Genomic DNA, 18008 nt, shown 5'->3' on the forward strand with positions numbered 1-18008 from the left:
TAGCTCTCAACTCTCTAACATCGAAACAAAACATCGGCCGTTTGGCCAAACACCATGTTTTTTCCCTGCTCCTGTTTGGAGCGGCAGCTGGCGTTTCCCGCTTATTAAGGTTTTGAACCGTTGTGACCGACTCGTCTGAGACTGAGAGCCGCACGAATCAAAAACTCGAGTGAGGTTACCGGGTTACTATGTGTAAGGTCGCCACTGCCCTTCGGTGCCTACCGTCGTGGCCAGAGGCCTCCCCTCCCGTCTTCGAGAAGGGTGCTACAGAAAAGACTGATACCGGCCATGTCCTCACGGTGACTCCTCGTAACCATGCGGTGCTTTGAATCTTCTGAGGAACGTGACACGGTGGCACAGAGAAGCTAAGTAGTACCGTACATACGAGCAACCTCGGAGAATTCGTTGCTTACAAATGTTCTGAGCTCGACCGCATTCATGTGAAACCCGAGTATGCCCCTGCCTCCTCTCACCGACGCCTATTCCTGATTCCTCGCGGGGAGGGAGTTCAGAAAGGAAGCCCGGGTTCTCGCCACAGAATCTATCGGTAGCATGGGATTTGTGCGTGATTTTGAAACTTAGATGGGCCAACTTAGTCCTTTTCAGCCACCGATTTTAACACAGTGCTTGAGGTTCAAGTAGTTTGAAAAAGTCGAAGATTCAGTTACCAGCCCAAGCTGTGAGTCCCAGGGCTGAGGCTGGGATGCCCGGCGTTCAGCCAAACGCCTCAAACATCAGGCCACTTTTTGATGCTGTGGACGAGTGATTTTTTTTTTTCTTTTTGCACAGCAATGCAGCTCCCCTCGTTGCTTGGATGGTTCATTCCTAGATATGGTTCGACGTTGGACTTGTCTCGGAGCGAACCGATATCCTCCGGCATCAGCACGGCGCAGGTTGGGTGACGCTGTCAGCCCGCAGCGCGGAACCCTGACTAAAAGAGGAAGGCGTGACATGACCGTAAGAGGTGTGAGGTAATTCTCAACTCTGGCCGAGTGGCTTGCTACCTGGATTGTCACATGCTCAGGCTCATGCTTTCCTACTAGTGAATGCACTGCCTGTTAAGGGGGGACCGGGAAGCCCGAATACCCCCCGAGTGCCCTCGTCAATTTTGAATGAATTCTTAGTTGCGCTTAGCTCGGTTCATGATCCGAACCCTAACGGTTGTATGTAGGTTATTTAGAGACTCAGGGGCTCACAATGTGGATGGATAAAGCGACCCGAAGAGTACCTACCTTAGCAACCCCGAGGATGAGTCGAATCATTGAGCCTCTACATCTGGACAAGAGTGTGTAAGTCTACAAAGGCAGCAAGAAATTTCAATGCCTTCAGTTGCAAACCAAGAACGGCGATGTACCATCACTCACGACGTCAGCTCAGAGCTCTCAAGCTTCTAGATTTATCATATTTAAGACCTTCGCCGACCACCTTCGACTCTATCGTAACACAGGGCCCAACTCATTTCATCCTAGGTACATGAGTCGATCACAAAACTGGCATCTACGTCGACGTCACAGTTCTCAACTTCGTCAACAAGCTTGCGCTGCCACAAACTAGTATCGCGAGGGTCAAAAGCTCCCAAGTGCGGTTGGCCATCGCCTCACGTCAATAACGCCTCCCCTGTTACCTATTCATCGACGGTAATAGACCAAAAGATGAAAGGGAAGTACCCATCCCAACGAGCATCCCAGAGGGCAAAACCGAGCCAGCAGGGCTAGAGCACACGGGGAAGAGAATGTGCCTCTTGTCTATTCTGTGTATTGAAAGACAACTTCTAGCCAAGCTCGACTCCTTCCTCGTCTAGCACAACAGCTCCCCGCTGGAGGATGCACACAACAGGCGCATCAACTTCCCTTGGAGAAGGACACCACAGCCCACTTCCCGCTCCAGGCCCATTTCCGCGCCCCTGAATCGTCACCACCGCCCTCCGTCTGCCTCAGCCTCTCGTCCTCGCCAGGCTTCAAGCCCACCACGACGTCGGCCTTGCAGGTCCGCAAGGCCAGCACATTCAGCCCCGATCCCGGACCAAGCGGCCCAATGGCCTCGGTAAACGGCGTTGTCGGGTCCCACGTCACCTGTCTCGCGTTAGTGCACGTCCCAAGTCTTGAAAGATTCAAAAAGACAAAATGGTCGGCTGGTAAAGGGAGAAAAGAGAGAAAAAGATACTCACATCGCCAACCAACTTCCTATAATTCAGATCCCCCTTGAACACCACCAGCTCCCCCGTCTTGAGATCTTCCACCACATCCTTCGCCTCAGCAGGCAACCTCCAGTAACTCCCGGGGCCCGTCCACACCCGGTTCGGCCGCAGCACCAGCTGGCCCTCGGCATGGAACCGGCTCCACTCCTGGAATAAGAACCCCAACTCCGCCACCTCCTTATCGCTCAGCTTCTCGGGCGTCCGGCCCTGCAACACATCCTCCTCGGTCGCCTGCTCGTAGAACCCCCTGGGGTTAGCTAGCGCGTTGAGCAGCGCGGCAAAGTCGGCCGGCAGCACGTCCGACACGAACCAGGGGATGGACTTCGGGTGCAGCACCACCGTGGTGGCCAGCCCGGCCGAGAGCAAGTACCCGGCCAGGATGAGGTCGACGTAGAGCTCGAAGCCGGCGTTGTCCAGCACGATGTCGACGCGGCGCTCTTTGCCGCCCTTGGCGGGATCGTTCTTGGCGGCGAGCAGGTGGGCGTAGACCTGCGGCAGGTCGTTGACGAGAATGTTGTTCTCTGCCTTCCGCCGCGCTTCGGACCCTTGGAGCCGTTGGATGTCCTCGTAGGTCAGGCTCGTGAGCAGGGAGAGGTCGGTCGCGTTGCCCCAGAGGCAGACCTCGCACATCTCGGTGAAGAGGAGCCGGTCGGCTTCCGGGTCGGGTGCGTTGGTGGAGGAGCGGACCTGGCTGATTAGGTCTTTGTACCGCGCTGCGAGCTCGAGGACGGCGGGGCGCGACGAGCGGAAGGTCTTGATCTTCTGGCGGGCGAATACGTCGTAGGACTTCCAGTGGGTGGAGAGGGTGAAGGACGTCGACATACGGCTGGGGGGCGGTAATTATATTAGGGGTTGTTGTTTTCATGCTGGGTTCGTGGGAAGCTCACCGAAAGAGATAGCACTCGGTGAACAGCCAGGGCGCCTTCAACCAGGTGATGCTTCCCAGCTGCTCGAGCTCCTTGTTGTATCCTGCGACGTCTGGGTATCCATCGTCTCGAAGGGGCCTGTCTCGTCTTTCCTCAGTATGTTTATCACATGGCGTGGGCATCGCGATGGAGCGTACGTCAAGGCTCGGTCATGCTGCACCTCGTACTTGAGCTGCACCAACTCGGCGACAATCTTCTTGCCCTCCTCTTGCTTTTCGGCATCGTCGCAGGCTGCCACCGTGCGGTAAGCATCATCGATCGCTTGAGTCTAGAGGGAGAGCTTTTAGTCGACCGTGGACAGTAAGGTAGGTACGGGATCCGAATCCTTACGATGATGATGGGCCATCGTTCGCGGGCAGTGGGGTAAGCGAACGAGGTCGGGTCGGCCGTGGAGTATGGGGCTACAGTAGATGCGTTAGCTTTGGACGGGGAAGATAAGGACAAAGCCCCATACGAGGTTTTGGGTCGAATTGCATCTTCTATAAACTCAAATCTGTCACTTGCAGGATCTTAGACTGGCGGACGATCGTGATCGTGGCATCGCGAATCTCGAAGTCGAGATTGTTGGCGGGGTAGCTCTGAGCTTGGAGGGGCCGCCCGCGACGCGATAGCAATATCGGGGCTCGGCGTTAAGTGCCCCGATGTTTCTCATGGTGGGTTCCGTGACCCCGGTGCCATTAGAATACATCAAGGTACGTTTTTCGCAATCCACCCATAATGTAATGCTGTGAGAGTCATCAAAGCCTTTATCAAGCCTACAATACTTCTCGAAGCGACTGTTGTTTCTAAGTTCTAACGATTGGGAAGCATCACTCAGCTCTGATACAAGCGTTGCCAAAGACTCATTCCCGGCTCAGGTTTCTGGCGGGAACGAATGACCGAATCCCGGCACCCCCCATACCGCCGACAGAAGCTCTGCTCCAGGGCCTGCTTCTGCGCAACCAGCCACTCATAGCCATGCTGTCGAATCTGGCGCTTTGTTTCCGCGGTCCATCGCCAGGGGTATGCGAGCTCAACATAAAATCCAGCTAAACCGTCCTCCCGTGCCAGCTGTCCCAGAGGACCCATAAGCCGTGCGTAGGCATCCAGGATACCAGCCCCCTGGCTCTCGGTCAAGGCGTGACGGTGTCCACCGTAGTGATTGTTTTGTCCAAAATCAGCCATGACGAAACGGATGGCAAGCGCGGGGGCGTTGACCCGGCCACGGATCCAGTCGGCCGTAGCCCGCCAGTCCAGCACGGGCGCGTCGTCGTCCCGCGGCCAGCCGTGCGGCGCGTAGGGCGGGAACACCAGCTCGAGGAAGCGGAGGTCGGCGAGGCAGCGGGTGGGCACAACGTCCCGGAGGAATTCGGAAGCGGCGAACCGTCTGTATTCGTAGTACTCCTTCTCGGTGACATCGCGTTCGCACTGTACCCCGGGCAGCTCCCACGGAACCTCAGCGCGGAAGTCGAAGACAACGAACCGGTTGCCCGAGAAGAAGACGAACTGAGCGTCCCGGCACAAGGCGCGGCTGATGAGGAACAAGTCCGTGGGCGGAGCCCAGCACCTGCAGCTGGAGGAGGCGGCGGCATGCCGGCGTCGGCAGAAGCATCCAGGAGAGGGTGGAGCGTTGGGATCGGGGTCGTAATCGAACGAGCATTGGGTTAGCCGACAGCCGTTGTGGACAGGGCATTTCCTTTCGTGCTCCAGCCGGCAGCAAGGCCGCATGATGAGGTAGCCGCGGTCCTGTCTGCTCCATGCAACCTCCTTCCAGGGGGTTATCAGGTCGGTGTATTCCAAGATACGGAGACGTAGCTCGGTTGGGAGGGTTGTGAGCAGCTCAACCGACTGGTTCTTGGCCGGGCCAGGGCAGAGGGGGAACGCAGTGCGACGGGCTTGTGACACCGCTTCCTCGGCCAGCCGCTGCAGCGGACGGTTCCGCGTCTCGCAAAGCCGTACATGACAGTCTTTGAGCGGTGGCAGAAGAGTGAGAGGGTCGATGGCGAGCCGGGCCGCCTCGAGTGCAAACTCATGCTCCGGGTCGATATCGCACACCAACGAAAGCTCAAGGCGTCCGGCGCGAACATGCGCTGATAGGCAAGCCGCCGTCTCGCGCCACTCCCTCAGGATTGCCTGGGCTGACAGCTTGTACGACGTCGAGTCCAAGGAAGAATCGAGTAGCGGACGGCCGTGCAGGCCCCTATGGAGCTCAGTGCAGTCGATGGTTACGTACTCTCCATACAGCACGCGGCTGTCGTGATGGCAGCACGGGGGCGGGTACTGGACCGAGTTGGTGTGGTGGTGGCAAGAAGATTCGCTCAGAACGACCTTCAGACTGGTCAGAGCGGCGAGAGAGGCTGGCGTCAGAGCGCGGAGAGGCTTGAGGCCTTGCTGCTGAGAGTAGAAGATGACGAATCGGTTGGCGGAGTAGAGCAGAGTGGCGACTTCGGCGTGCAGGGTGCGGCAGGACAGCAACAAGCCGGCGAAGTTGCTTGCAGGCGGCGGGTCCCATTCGGACTTCCATCGCCGCGTCTCCTTGCGGCCGTCCAGGTAGTACGTGAACGGGCGCCCGCCAAACAGCGCTACCTCTAGGTAATGGTATATGCGTTGACGCAGCTGAGAAGGCAGGCGGAGGAAGCCGGGCAGCTGCTTTTCGATATCTGGCGGAATGGTTGGTGACATTTCGTTATTGGTCGGGCGCCGTGGAGGAGGCGGCAGAACGGGTAGCCGTCTCCCATGCTCTTGCTGAGCCATCGTTGAGCCTTTAGATTTTCGTGATCTTGGTCAACTATATCGGCCGCTGTCGTGAGGGGCAAGTGTGGTAATATATATATTGGTACGTGTGGTGCGTGGCGGGGGACCACAAGATGTGCGGGGTGTACAGTACATGAAGTTGGTTGGCGGACGGCGTGCCAACGGACTGTTCCTTTTGGCTCGTGTAACACAACCTGCTGTGGGCAGTCGCCTGCGGACTGCAGCTCTGGACCGTGAGAGAGGACGGGAATGGTTGTAGCGCAACGCCACACTGCGTGGCCACCTGGGCACTCCTCCTCATTACAAAGCAGTCGAATGCAGCTGGTACATACCGCAGTTCTAGTGTAGGCGGTCTTGACGTTGAGGGGTGCTGATCGCTTTCAGGCAGCCAGTCTGCATAATGGATCATGCAGACTGATTCGAGAGTCCGAACCAACCAAGCATTGCACTGTCGGGATCCAACCGGGGATCCAACCGCCCGGCAGCCGGAAAACATGCATCTCCTTACATCTGAACTCAGCATACCTAACCATGGTATTAACCAAGTAACAAACCGACATCCCAAGCGCCAACCCAAAAGGATACTACCTACCATGACCCAACTTACAACCTTCAGACGTCAGCCAAGAAAAGAATACCTACCTCAATACCCCTGTCCCGTAACAGCCCCAACAGCAAGCACCTCGATCCTCCCCACGTACAGTCTCATCATATGCGCCACCGGATCGCCCCAGATCACCCCCCTTAGCTGCTCGTCCGTGGCAATCTGTGCCACGACGCCCTCGTGGAGCCGCTCCTCGACCGTCGTCTTCTTTTTGCTCCTGAACCTGGCCTTCGGATCGCCCGACCGCAGCACCACGATGCGGCCTGCGCAGCTGAGGGTGCACGGCGGGACGTTCCATATGGGACCTGCTGGGGGCTGCTTCGTTTGCAGGGAAGAGGACGAGGTGTCCGGCGTCGCGGTGGTGGATTTCTTGGTGGACGTGTTTGAGGACTTATCGCTTCGTTGCTGCTTTTTACGGTTGTTGTTGTTGTTGTTGTTGTTGTTGTTGTTGTTCTTGTTGTAGTCCACCCGGGAAAGAGCTGGCTCGCGCGATTCGGCGGCCATCCCTGGGGCTGGCGTCGCGTAGAGCTGTAGCAGGCTCTTCACGTACGCCGTGTCGGCTCGGGTCACCGGGTCGCCTTCGTTGACGAAGCTCAGGAAAAGGCTCTTCTTCAGTTGCGGACGGAGCACGTAATCGTTGGGCTTGGTCAGGGGGAGCAGGCTGACAGGTGGTGTACCGAATGTGATACAGTGGATCCGCTTGAAGCACCCAACCACCGTGTTCAGCTCGCTCTCGGCCGCTTTGGACGTGGCGATCATATGGTTGTATAGAAGCGCGGCAACTGCACCGCCGGCACTATGGCCTGTGATGAGCAGCGAGTATGAGGCCCGTCCTGGGTCTTCCTCGAGCAGCTGGCGTAGTCGACGGGCTACTGGGGCCACCATGTTCCGCGCGACGGAGAGGAAGCCGGCGTGGCAGAGGTTTCCGGGGTCATCCTGATGCGAATCAGTATCGCCTGGCGCTAGAAGGGTGAGGGGTTGGCCATACTAAGAAGCCTACAGGGGACGTTGGGGCCATTTTGAGATTGACGGACCAATCCATGAAGGTGGCCGTTCCGCGAATGGCAAAGACGATGGTGTTCATGTGGTCCATCGGCACTGACTTGATCACCATGGCCTTAGTACCCGTCCGCCAGTCGGCCCCGACGTGTGCATCCCGTTCAGCACACCCAGTCGGCGGCTCATACACACGTTCCGAGTACTGAGCCGCCAGGCAGAGCAGGGGATACGTGGGGATGTACCTGATCGCCCTGTCAGCAACAGCTACGCACATGAGGTTGACAGCTGCGTACAATCTGAGCGGCGGCAAGTTCATGGGCAACCTTGAGTTTGCGTAGCAGTCCACTCTTGCAAAAAAGCTCCCGGAAAGCTCTGTTGGCGCCGCGGTGGTCTGGCCCTTACGACGGTCTTTCCCTTGGCTCTTTCTGCTAGTCATGGAAAGGCTCTTCTCCCCTTGGCGCACCCCCGGCAGCGGTGAAGGTGTCGACATCTCTGTCGGCTGCCATGCGTAAATATCTTGCTCCTTTCCATCGTAACCGCCTTGGTCGATCATGGTCAAGACACCGTCGAATCGGTTCGATATCTCATCGACCAAGGCATTGCCTTGGCTGATCAGTTGGCCACCGCAGCTTTGCCATGTCGGCGGCAGCGCGTCGCCTACCAGCCGTGGAATACCGCTTCCTTGCCATACCTCCTTGGCCAGATCCGCGACTGACCCGAGATTCAGTGTGCTTACGGGGCTGTTCGTGGCATGAGGCCTAGCCGGGGTTTGCGCAGAGGGTTGAGGTCCCAGATAATAATGGTGCTGGTTCACGATGATGGGTGGATACGCTCCGGGCTGCTGGTACGATAGGGGAGGCTGCACCCCACCATGCCACCCTGGAGGTGGAGGCAGAAGGCCGGCCGGCTGGAAGGGTGGAGGTTGCGGAAGGGGATTGATGCTCAGATGCCGGCCTTGCGAGACATGACTGGGTGGGCGAGGCGCGCATCGGCTTTGGTCTTTGGTTCCGCTCGCCGGTGAATGCTTCTTCGCCTTCTTAGACCTGGTGAAGAACCCCATGCCAGAGCTGAGTCTTGACGAAGTATCAACATGGAACTGTCACCGTTTCCTCGCGCAATCTCCCCAGCTTGGAGGACTTCAGATGCTGGAGCTCACGGTGGCGATGAACAGAAGCCACTGGACCTCTACTGGAGCGATGATGTAGGAAGCTGAATGCCACCAAGAAAGCTATGTAATGACGAATTGGGAAGACTACCAGGCCGGTCTAGATGAGTTTGCAGACACAAGCTTATCAATGCTCGAACCTGGCACATATGGCTTGCAGAATGGCTTGCGGGGCAGGTCGCGGCCGGAGTGCCTTGCTGCTCTCCCCTGCGTGTAACATCCTGGTCGACAGGTGTCTATGTGCTCCCATTCGCTGTCGTTGAACTGCTTCGCCTCGAATCGCAATCCACAGTGGCGGGTTTGCGGGCCTCGGCACTGGCCGAGGACTTCAGTGAACGGGAAGAAAGCCTGCATGCAAACTGCCCCAGAAAGGTACTATCGTCTCCTGATAGCCGCCCTGGCCTGTCGGTGAAGCGAGCGGGGGGCTGCTGCTGTGGGATTTGACGTCGATGCTTGACTGTCGTTGCCAAGCCTCGTTTCCGAGTCTAGAGCTCATGTCCTCCAGATTGCCCTGCAATGAGTTTGCTAGCGAGTGAGGGCGCGCCGGGGAGTAGATACTCGGCCATTTGAGACCGGAATTGACCAGTGTGTTGAGAACTCGAGTTGGCATTGGCTTTCCGGCTCCGATAACCTTGTGGGACAACCTCGACTTGTGATGAACCGCATAGACTTGCATAGGCTTCTCCAGTAGCTTGAAGGGACGCATGCAACCCAAGGGTTCATCACTCCCGTCCAGATCGCTCGCCAGTGAGCTCGCTGGAAGATAAAAGCTCGAGAAACTGCAATTGGACGAAAGGGATGCTACCCTTCAGCATCGTAGAAACACAATCACTGACAATGATGCCGGGTAACTTGCTCCGTGGATGATGAGTTGAATGAGATTGAGGACACAAAAGACAAACAGCAATGAAGCCTTGGCACGTGATGCTGGTGGATCATGGATCATTGATCATGAATGACATGAATGGACCCTAGACAGCGTCCGTGCTTCCACGCGGATGCCCCTGGTCGGCAGTCGGAACACGAAAGAGGGGCGTGCGGACCTGAGTGGCCTGTCAACGCCAACGGCTAAACAATTTCGCGACATCTGGAACACGACATTTCATGCAACTGAGCAGGACTTGGGCAGTGAAGTTGTTGTCTGCACTGCCCAGCTTGCACGCGTCCTCGAGATGCAGCTAAAGACGCTATGGATTTTGTGAGGAACCCCAACCCAACAACAGACTGTCGCCCACTCTATGCGTCCGCTAACACCTTTCCCTTTAGTGGTCGCGCCTCCTAGCACACACGCCGCTGGCGTCGGCAAGCTCCCGCAGGGACTTTGCGAAGGACCCCGCCCGTCGCCTGCACCGGTTCGAGAAGGAATACAGCCAGCTTCTGGTGAGCATTCCACCATGAGAAGGGCGGGATTGGCGCGCTGACTCGGCCCAGCACATCTGGCGCAACTCCTCCAGCCTCGCGCACGACGACGAGGCCGCCGAGCAGATCGAGATCCGCCTCCAGGAGCTGACAAACCTATTGAGCGACGAGTCCCGCCGGCCGTTACCCCATCCCTGCATCGCGTTCGCTGCCGCCAAACAGGTCTATATTCCCGTGGCCAAGATCGCGACAAGCTCCTTCAACGAGTGGATTGTCAAGGAGGCCGTCCTCTTCTTTGCGAGCTTGATCGAGAGCGAGGAGGAGGCCTTTGTCGAGAACGACGCGTTCGCCGTCAGCCTGACCAACCTGCTGGTTCGCATAACGGGCACCAATAGCATCCGTCTGAGCGCCGACACCGAATCCCGCGTTGTCGAGCTCGCCTTCAACATCACGACCAAGATCCGGCTGAATCCTCAGATTCTCAATGCTTGGTTCAAGTCGCAACAAAATGGCCCGCCAACGGCAAAGCAACTGGACGATCGTGAGAAGTTTGCGGGTAGGACCCAAAAGCAGGACTTCCCCTTGTTCTACCTGCTGGTGGACTACATCCACCACGAGGGCAAGGTCGGTGATTTTGCCCGGACCGGCCTGCTCTACATCATCGAGGCAGCATCAAGTTCGGTCATGTTGGAGCAATGGATTGTCGAAAGCGACCTGTCGACGCTAATGGCCACGGGATTGGGAGCTCTGTATAGCCAACTGAGCCGCAAACTTGTGATCGACCACCCGCCCAACGAACTCCCACCGATTCTTGCATTCTCCGACTACCAGCATCCCAAGTCCAACTACGAGATTGTCAGTTCCTGCTCCTTCGAGTTCCAGTCGCACCTCGACACCTTTCTCTCCAACCTCCTCTTTTGGCAGGATGTCTTGAACCACTGCCGGTCTGTTGAGGTCAAGTCCACTCTGCTCGAGCACTTCCAAGTTATTTTCCTGCAGCAATTATTGTAGGTCCCAACAGCCCAACACAAAACACGTTCTGGTTTTGCTCACTGCGGCGCAGATACCCCTCGCTTCTCGAGTCTTCTGACGTCGACGGCGGCTCATCGGTCGCCGTCCTGACCTATCTTCGCCGCATTCTGGAATCGCTGGACCATCCCGACATGGTCAATCTCATCCTCCACTACCTCCTCGGCTTGCCTGATATTGCTGGGCCTGTCAGTGCTAAGTCTGGGGACAAGGTGAGCGCCGCGCGCAAGCGCAAGTCGCTCGATCTTGCCACCATGATGGCGTCCAAGGGCGAGGCTGCCGCAGACCCATTGCTTTTCAACCTCGTCGATCTGATCTTGGCCTGCCTCCGTTCACAGAACAGCCAGACAGTCTACGTCACCCTTCAGTTGGTTTCGGTGATCCTTAAGAGGCATCACCGGTATGCTGTTATCACCCTGCTCTACACGGAAGGCGTGCTCGGGGAGTCGCAACATCGCACATCAGGCGCCCACCAGCAAGAGGTCGAGTACCTCATGTCGCTGGCTGGAAGTGTGGGAGGACAGGACAACTTCGACGAGATCTATGACAATATCCTCAAGGACACCCTGGTACGACTAGAAAACCACCCGTGCTCCATAAGGCTGGTCACACCAAGGACGTCCACCCACAACCACAAACTCCCGGAGGTTCCAGACGGCCTTCCAGGAGCACCAAGGGATGTTCGGTCCCACACTCTTCACCCGAGCGATCCCCTGCTCAACATTGTGCTTGACCGGCTCGAGACCTTCTTTCTCAACCCGGTCGATATTAACCTTGCCCTTACCGAGACTATCTTTGACCTCGCCGTCTGTGGCTTCATGCACCTCGAAGGGTGGTTCATGCGGAGTCCACAGACCTATGAATACGACGAGGAGGACGATAGTCCCCCGTTACCTGACCCACCATTGGACCCCGACTCCCAGGAATACATTGAGTACAAACAGATGCAGTCCATGCGGGAATCCCGGCGGCGTCCTAGATGGACCCAATCGAGTCTGCCTCGCCTGTTGAAGACCCTTCAGACCCTCTGCGACCAGGTGGTGGCGTACCGGGAGACCGTTCCGCGCTTCGACGATCTACTACAGCAGCGACGGGAGGCGTTCCAAATCGCAGACAGTGCGAGCCAACCCCTACCTCTGCGGACCAGAACGCCAGTGTCGCAAGCATCAACCGCCGTGGCGAGCACCTCCACGATAGATCGGCCGGCGGCCTTCGACGACAGCCGTAACACGTCCCGAGAAAGGCCGTCTGGACTCGAGGGCTTCGCCCAGCGTATCCTCTCAGAGCTGGGCACGCCCACGCGCTCCGGCAGTCCCCGGGCCCACACCAAAGACCCCAAGCGAACCATCCCTGACCGCGCGACGTCTGGCCCTCCCGCGCCCACTGACACGCCGTTGCGACCACCCACACAGGCCGGCCGGTCTTTCTCCCCAGGTCGGCCCATCACTCCGAGCGCGCCCGACGCCTTCGCAAGCCAGACCAAGGCCTTCCAGGCCATCGACCAAAGCATTCTCGCCAGACGAGTGGGGCTCCCAGAGTTCAAGAATGCCAAGGACAGCCAGCTGGAGCCGATCTCGCTGAGCTTTGACAGGCAACGGACAGCAGGCGGGGTCTCGGCGTCGGATGAGAAGCTGGCGGCGGACGAGGAGGCCAAGGCCGAGGAGGGCGGGGGCGAAGATGCGCTGCTGGCGCCGTCGGAGGATGAACAGGCTGACGACGACAACAACGAAGGAGACGACGCGCATGCGGACGGTGGCACGCCGACGGAGGACAAGACGGTGTCGGTGTCGCATGTCTTGACCAATGTCATTGTGCTGCAGTCGTTCCTGTTTGAGCTGGCCAGCTTGGTGCAGGTCAGGGCCGGGCTGTTCGACGAGGTGCGGTTTGCTTAGGAGGCGGATAGTACGAATGACGTTCCGTGGCGACGAGGGGTTGTGCGCGGGGAGTGGTTGGGTCGTCCGTTTGATGCGGCGGAAGTCCTTGGGGAGCTGTTTGGCTTGGCCCTGAAGGGCTGCTATGATCGGGATGTGTGGACTTGATTACTACTAGTAGTAGGTACCTTAGTTGTGGTTGTGTTTGCGGGTTCCGTTGTGTAAGGTTGGTAGAGTCTTTTTGTTGTTTGGGCAGGCATGCATGCATTGCTCGGCGTTGATATGGTTCCGCTGGCTTTTTTTTCCCCAGCAGTTTTAGATTTCTAGTGTTTGTTGTTGTTTGTCAGTCAGTATCCATTGGGGAGAACGCATAGGTAGGGCACCTCATACAAACTGAGATTGTTTGGTCCTGAGATGTGAAGGCGGATTTCCTGTTGACAAGGGGAAGGAGATCCCACCTCCATACGCTAGGTCATTGTCCGCCACCCTGGGAACGAACCACACATTACATACAACCTTCCACGGCTCGCTCGGTCAACGTTTTTATGTAGAGGACTCTGGTATGCCAGCACTTGACGAAACCCTTGCTCCTTGTCTTTTTTATGAAGCGGAAGTAGACATGTGATAGCAGGCATCCTGACAACTTTTCAGGCTGTGTGGTGGTGTGGTTCAGGGGCATGGATTGTCAGTGAGTGTCCTCATCAGAAACATAACATATGCAGATTGGTGTTCAACAGAAGGACATCGATGCTTTATAGCCTCTCTACTCTACGACAGGCAGCCTTAGTGAGAAAGTCAGATGAACTACTAGTTGATGACTTGTATGTGCATTTCCATCCAGATACTACTCGACAAAGTCGCCCCTACATGGTAACAACTTTGTCCCAGTGCGCTTTCTTTTTGTCTTCCCGTTTTATGAAAGCATGTTCTCGAGTTCTAACAGGAGTGTATAGGTACCTTATGTATGCATGTATATGTACCAGACGTTGTACAATACATACATACTCATGCCTTTCCCTTCCCCCCTGCCTTAGGCAGGCAGGATGCCCTGCGGGTAGTGGAACACATCCTCCGGATCAACCGCCCTCTTAATCGCCTGCAACCTTGCCAAGTGAGCCCCGCCGCCGCTCCCCCAGTAATTGACCTGCGCCTCGCGCTGGTCCAGCCCAGAGTCTGGATAGTTGACGTACATGCCCCAGCCGGCGCGGTCCATGTCCATGGTGATGTTGCCGACGAAGCGCTGCGTGAAGGCGTGGCCGTCGGCCGGGTAGGGCACGCCCTTGTCGACGCGGTCGTAGAAGAGGTACAGGAGCAGGTACTCGCGGTGGGCGTATGCGGTGTAGTTGGCGGGCTGGAGAGAGACGGCCGAGTGCGGCCCGCCGTGTAGGTCGATCTGTACGTACCAGTCTCGTTTGATGGTGGTGTTGTTGTTGTTGTTGGTAGCTTTGCCTTGGCTGAACCAGTAGTTAACGAAGCGCTGGAGCTGGGCGTCGTTTAGGGCGTTGGTGTAGAGGCTTGTTGAGTAGAAATTCTCGTGCTAAACAATATGGGTTGGGTTAGTGGTATAGCTCTGTTTTCTTTCTTTCCTTTTTCTATTCCTTTTCAGGGGCTGATTGATTCAGGGGCCTCGGTTCGATCGGGACTCACCTCCTCGTGGCCATGTCCCTGGTCGATGTTCCCGCCACCACCAAAATGCTTAATCTGGTCCAGCCAACCTCCTTCCTGAGCCAATGCCAGCGTCGCGTTCGTCTTTTCGATCAGCGGCGCGAGGGCCGCCTGCAGCCCGGCTTTGCCGCCATAGTACAGCCCCTCAAGATTAACAAAACGGCTGGCGATGAACAGACGCATGTTGAGCTCGGCGGGCATGGTCCCGGCAAACTCCTGGACCGCCTTCAGGCCGGCCAGCGCCCTCGCCTCGGTGGGCCAGCGCACCGACGCCACGAAGTATGTCAGCTTCGGCGGCGGCTGGAAGGTCTTGAAGCGGAACTCGGTCACGACGCCCATCGACCCGCCCGCGCCGCGCAGCGCCCAGAAGAGGTCCGGGTTCTCGGTCTCCGAGCAGTGGACCACGCTCGAGTTCGCCAGCACCACGGTCGCGCCGACCAGCCAGTCCAGTGCGAGCCCGTGCGTGTGAGAGCTGACGCCGTAGCCGCCGTGCAGTACATGGCCCCCGGCGCCCACGCTGTATGTATTGTAAGTAAGGTATGTCAGTAACAGTCCGGGGAAACCAGCCATAAAAAAAGAAATAAAAAACAAGAAAAAGAGACATAAAGAAAAAGGGCAAGAGTAACTGACCCGGGGCATGTGCCATGGCTGATAGCCCTGCCCCCCTGGTTCCAGAGCTCCCACGCCAAATGGCCAAGCCGCGTGCCGCCCTCCGCCGTGGCAATGCCGGTAGCGTTGTCCAAGACCACCCTATTCATCCGGCTCATTTCGATAACCAGGTGTCCGTCCTCGCCGCCCAGACCGAACGAGGCGTAGCTGTGGCCGCCGCACTTGGCGTTGGCCTTGACGCCGACTTGTCTGGCGCAGGCCACGGCGTCTCGCACGTGTTGCGCCGTCGTGACGGCGGCAACGGCCACGGGCGTGTAGTTGAGCCGCAGGTTGAACGAGGAGATGTCGAGCTGGTAGTCGGCCGACCCGGAAGCGTCCACGGGCACGCCGGCCTTGGCCAGGCAGTCTGACAGGGAGCCGGCTTTGTTGTTGTTGTTGTCGAAGGGCGATGGCGATGGCGATGTATGCGAGCTGCTGCTGCTGCTGCTGCTGCTGATGCCTGCCCACAAGCCCAGCAGGGCGGTAAGGGGGGCGAGGTGATGCATGGGAGCGAGTGCCCTTCTCAGAACTCGTAAAAACTTGACAGGGATACCTAAGGCGTGGTAGGGCTCTCGTGTGTCGTTTGAGTTTCTTTGCGGAAGTGACAGATCTTACCCCGTGGGGGATATCCGCAAACTCGGTTCTCGTCTGGGGTCAGATCGCGGGAAAAGAATCTGGGGAACTGTGGGTTGAGATATGTGTGTGGAATCGGCCAGTGTCTCAAGTTCGGGCGACTCCTCCGGCCCTCGTCGACAATGAGCAGTAACGACAGACGATGCCAATGGCGCCATTTTCAGTGCTTCATCGTATGGTGCTCTTCCATCTTTATATCGCGCAGCCTCGCCGTCCCCTGTTCAAGGGGCAGCGGAACAACGTTATCGGGTCACGCTGCCTTTTACCGGCTCTAGCTTAATTTAATCTTAACGAGCCCCAGGCGTGCGGTCGCGTGTTGAAAGCGCGGCTGGTTCCGGGAATCGTCTTCCTGGAGCCAGTTCCTCGGAGTCTGGAGGATGAAGGGAGCTTGGAGCCAATGGACGGGTCAATCTTGACTTGCAAGGGGGCGACCAACGGCGGTGATAGTCACCGAAGATCGTTGAGAAGCGTTATTTAGAGTATGTACCGTATGGTCCGGCGGCTTTAATCGTGCTTTGGCGATCTCTACATTCTCCATAGCGGCAAGAGCGCCACAAGCGAGAATCCCTTGCTGGCGGCTTATCGGCGGAAGTGATATTGCAGAGGCATGATGTGATCCATTGATCTGCGCCGGCGTTTACGGCTTGCGGTCCCGTGCTCCCGGGCGAGCACCGCGGCGACACTGTCAGTCTGTCACTACCTTGGTAAGTTAATACAGACCGTTACAGTCTCCCGGAGACCCGGATTCAGAATGTCAGATCTGAAGAGGAGATCACAGGCTCTCCTTGGCGATCTTTGAGATGCCGCCTTGAAACACGACATCCCACGCAATCGAATGTTCCACCGTTCTTCCCTGCGTGAACGTGACTTGTGGGTAGTATCGCTACTGTAGCCTTGAGAAAAGGACGTCCAAGATCCGTTTCCGAATACCGTACGATTTCGAGATTTGGGCCCAGATAGGTTATATTGCTTGACCTGATTTTATCCGGCATGGTAAGCATCAGCGTATCTTGACCACGCAGTTCGAGTCCGGCCTAATCAGGCTGTCGGCTCAAAGGGGTTCAGACGGGGATTTATCCAGGTGGCATGCGGGTTCTTGCTTTCTTTCCGGCATTCCACTTTTTAGCCCTTGAAATGGGATCTCCTATGTTGGACTACTTGACGTGTGTAAGCTTTACACCATGCAATGTACATTGTATCCTCAGCTCGTTAGGATACGTGCTTTCAGAACTGTCATGGTAGTAAGTCAGCTTGCAGAGGTCCTCCAGGGAGAGCTCATCACGCCGGTGTTCCCACTATCCTTCTTCATCTTCATTCCACTCCACTTCCGTTAGTTGGTCCCTTGGCTCGTGTAAAAGCCACAGGCAGATGGCGGATAGCTAGACATCTAGAGCTCGTCGCCATGATTATAGAGACTGCGAGAAAGTGTTTAACCAATTGAGAAGCCCGATTAGCTCAGCTGGTTAGAGCGTCGTACTAATACCGGTTCCACCTGTATATGGTATGCGAAGGTCAACAGTTCAATCCTGTTATTGGGCATTATCCGGTCAACATAACCTTTTGCCCCCTAAGACTAGACCTTTTTCCTGCTTTGGTGGTGTAGAGTGCGAAAGCCGGGAATCCAGGCAGAGGCGGGCTTCATCCTCGTTAGCATGAGGTGAGGACTCTGAGGAGTGCTTGTATGACAGTGTGTCGAGAAAGTTAGACAGCATAAGAAAAATGAGGTGTCAACTGGTGTCAACACCCTAGAAGAAAACTACCTAAGTCTTGGGTCACTATACTACTCTAGCTAGGATGGCATGTGTTATGTATGGAAAAGTGTTACTGACTTCCAGGTTGTCACACTAGGTCATACCCGCCCCGGAACCGTGCTCCGGTCTAGATTTGGAGGTATGGACTGCATCACAACTCAGACTGTCCCGCATGGTCAATATATAGGTAGACGCAGAAACGGAGTCCTCCGGGTTCGTTAGCAGCTTGGTTGAGGGGCTGAGTGGTTTATAGGTAGTATTTCCTCGAGTTTAATACTACCTGCTACTATGTGACTCTGGTACCCTGTGTTATTTACTTCCGCATCAACAGCGGGCTCGAGGCAATTCTCGACAGAACACCTAGGCTTTAGCACACTCTCTAAAGTCTACTTTCTGTTTGCTTCCCGTAGCTTCATGAAGAGCAGTTG

The 18008-nt window shown here is 56.7% G+C and overlaps 5 protein-coding genes and 1 non-coding gene across 6 annotated transcripts; 2 read left to right on the plus strand and 4 right to left on the minus strand.

Moving 5' to 3' along the window:
• Positions 1-1697: 1697 nt before the first annotated feature.
• Positions 1698-3767, minus strand: B0T15DRAFT_104793 (uncharacterized protein). Its single transcript, XM_062861411.1, has 6 exons — positions 3578-3767; positions 3454-3524; positions 3261-3391; positions 3085-3201; positions 2168-3023; positions 1698-2072 (listed from the first exon to the last, which is right to left on the minus strand). The coding sequence occupies exons 1-6, from the start codon at positions 3597-3599 to the stop codon at positions 1842-1844; spliced, it is 1428 nt and encodes a 475-aa protein (XP_062724083.1). The 5' UTR covers positions 3600-3767; the 3' UTR covers positions 1698-1841.
• A 169-nt stretch (positions 3768-3936) lies between these two features.
• B0T15DRAFT_483013 (uncharacterized protein) lies at positions 3937-5784 on the minus strand (the record flags this gene model as incomplete). Its single annotated transcript, XM_062866139.1, has 3 exons — positions 3937-4869; positions 5158-5302; positions 5336-5784. The coding sequence occupies 3 exons, from the start codon at positions 5782-5784 to the stop codon at positions 3937-3939; spliced, it is 1527 nt and encodes a 508-aa protein (XP_062724084.1).
• A 715-nt stretch (positions 5785-6499) lies between these two features.
• On the minus strand, positions 6500-8519 carry B0T15DRAFT_490895 (Alpha/Beta hydrolase protein; the record flags this gene model as incomplete). The annotated part of the gene is made up of 3 exons (XM_062866729.1): positions 6500-7396; positions 7461-7701; positions 7753-8519. 3 exons carry the CDS (start codon positions 8517-8519, stop codon positions 6500-6502), a joined length of 1905 nt encoding a protein of 634 aa, XP_062724085.1.
• A 1053-nt stretch (positions 8520-9572) lies between these two features.
• Positions 9573-13127, plus strand: B0T15DRAFT_104879 (Retinoic acid induced 16-like protein-domain-containing protein). The gene is made up of 4 exons (XM_062861412.1): positions 9573-9822; positions 9891-10004; positions 10056-10990; positions 11047-13127. The coding sequence occupies exons 1-4, from the start codon at positions 9814-9816 to the stop codon at positions 12902-12904; spliced, it is 2916 nt and encodes a 971-aa protein (XP_062724086.1). The 5' UTR covers positions 9573-9813; the 3' UTR covers positions 12905-13127.
• Positions 13128-13684: 557 nt separating this feature from the next.
• On the minus strand, positions 13685-16113 carry B0T15DRAFT_104933 (uncharacterized protein). Its single transcript, XM_062861413.1, has 3 exons — positions 15179-16113; positions 14531-15065; positions 13685-14420 (listed from the first exon to the last, which is right to left on the minus strand). Exons 1-3 carry the CDS (start codon positions 15700-15702, stop codon positions 13914-13916), a joined length of 1566 nt encoding a protein of 521 aa, XP_062724087.1. The 5' UTR covers positions 15703-16113; the 3' UTR covers positions 13685-13913.
• A 1160-nt stretch (positions 16114-17273) lies between these two features.
• B0T15DRAFT_t48 lies at positions 17274-17368 on the plus strand. The gene has a single exon. It is a non-coding gene; the product is annotated as a tRNA-Ile (tRNA).
• The last annotated feature ends 640 nt before the right edge of the window (positions 17369-18008 follow it).

The sequence above is a fragment of the Chaetomium strumarium genome (assembly GCF_033439665.1).
Source record: "Chaetomium strumarium strain CBS 333.67 chromosome Unknown B0T15scaffold_2, whole genome shotgun sequence".
NCBI lineage: Eukaryota > Fungi > Ascomycota > Sordariomycetes > Sordariales > Chaetomiaceae > Chaetomium > Chaetomium strumarium.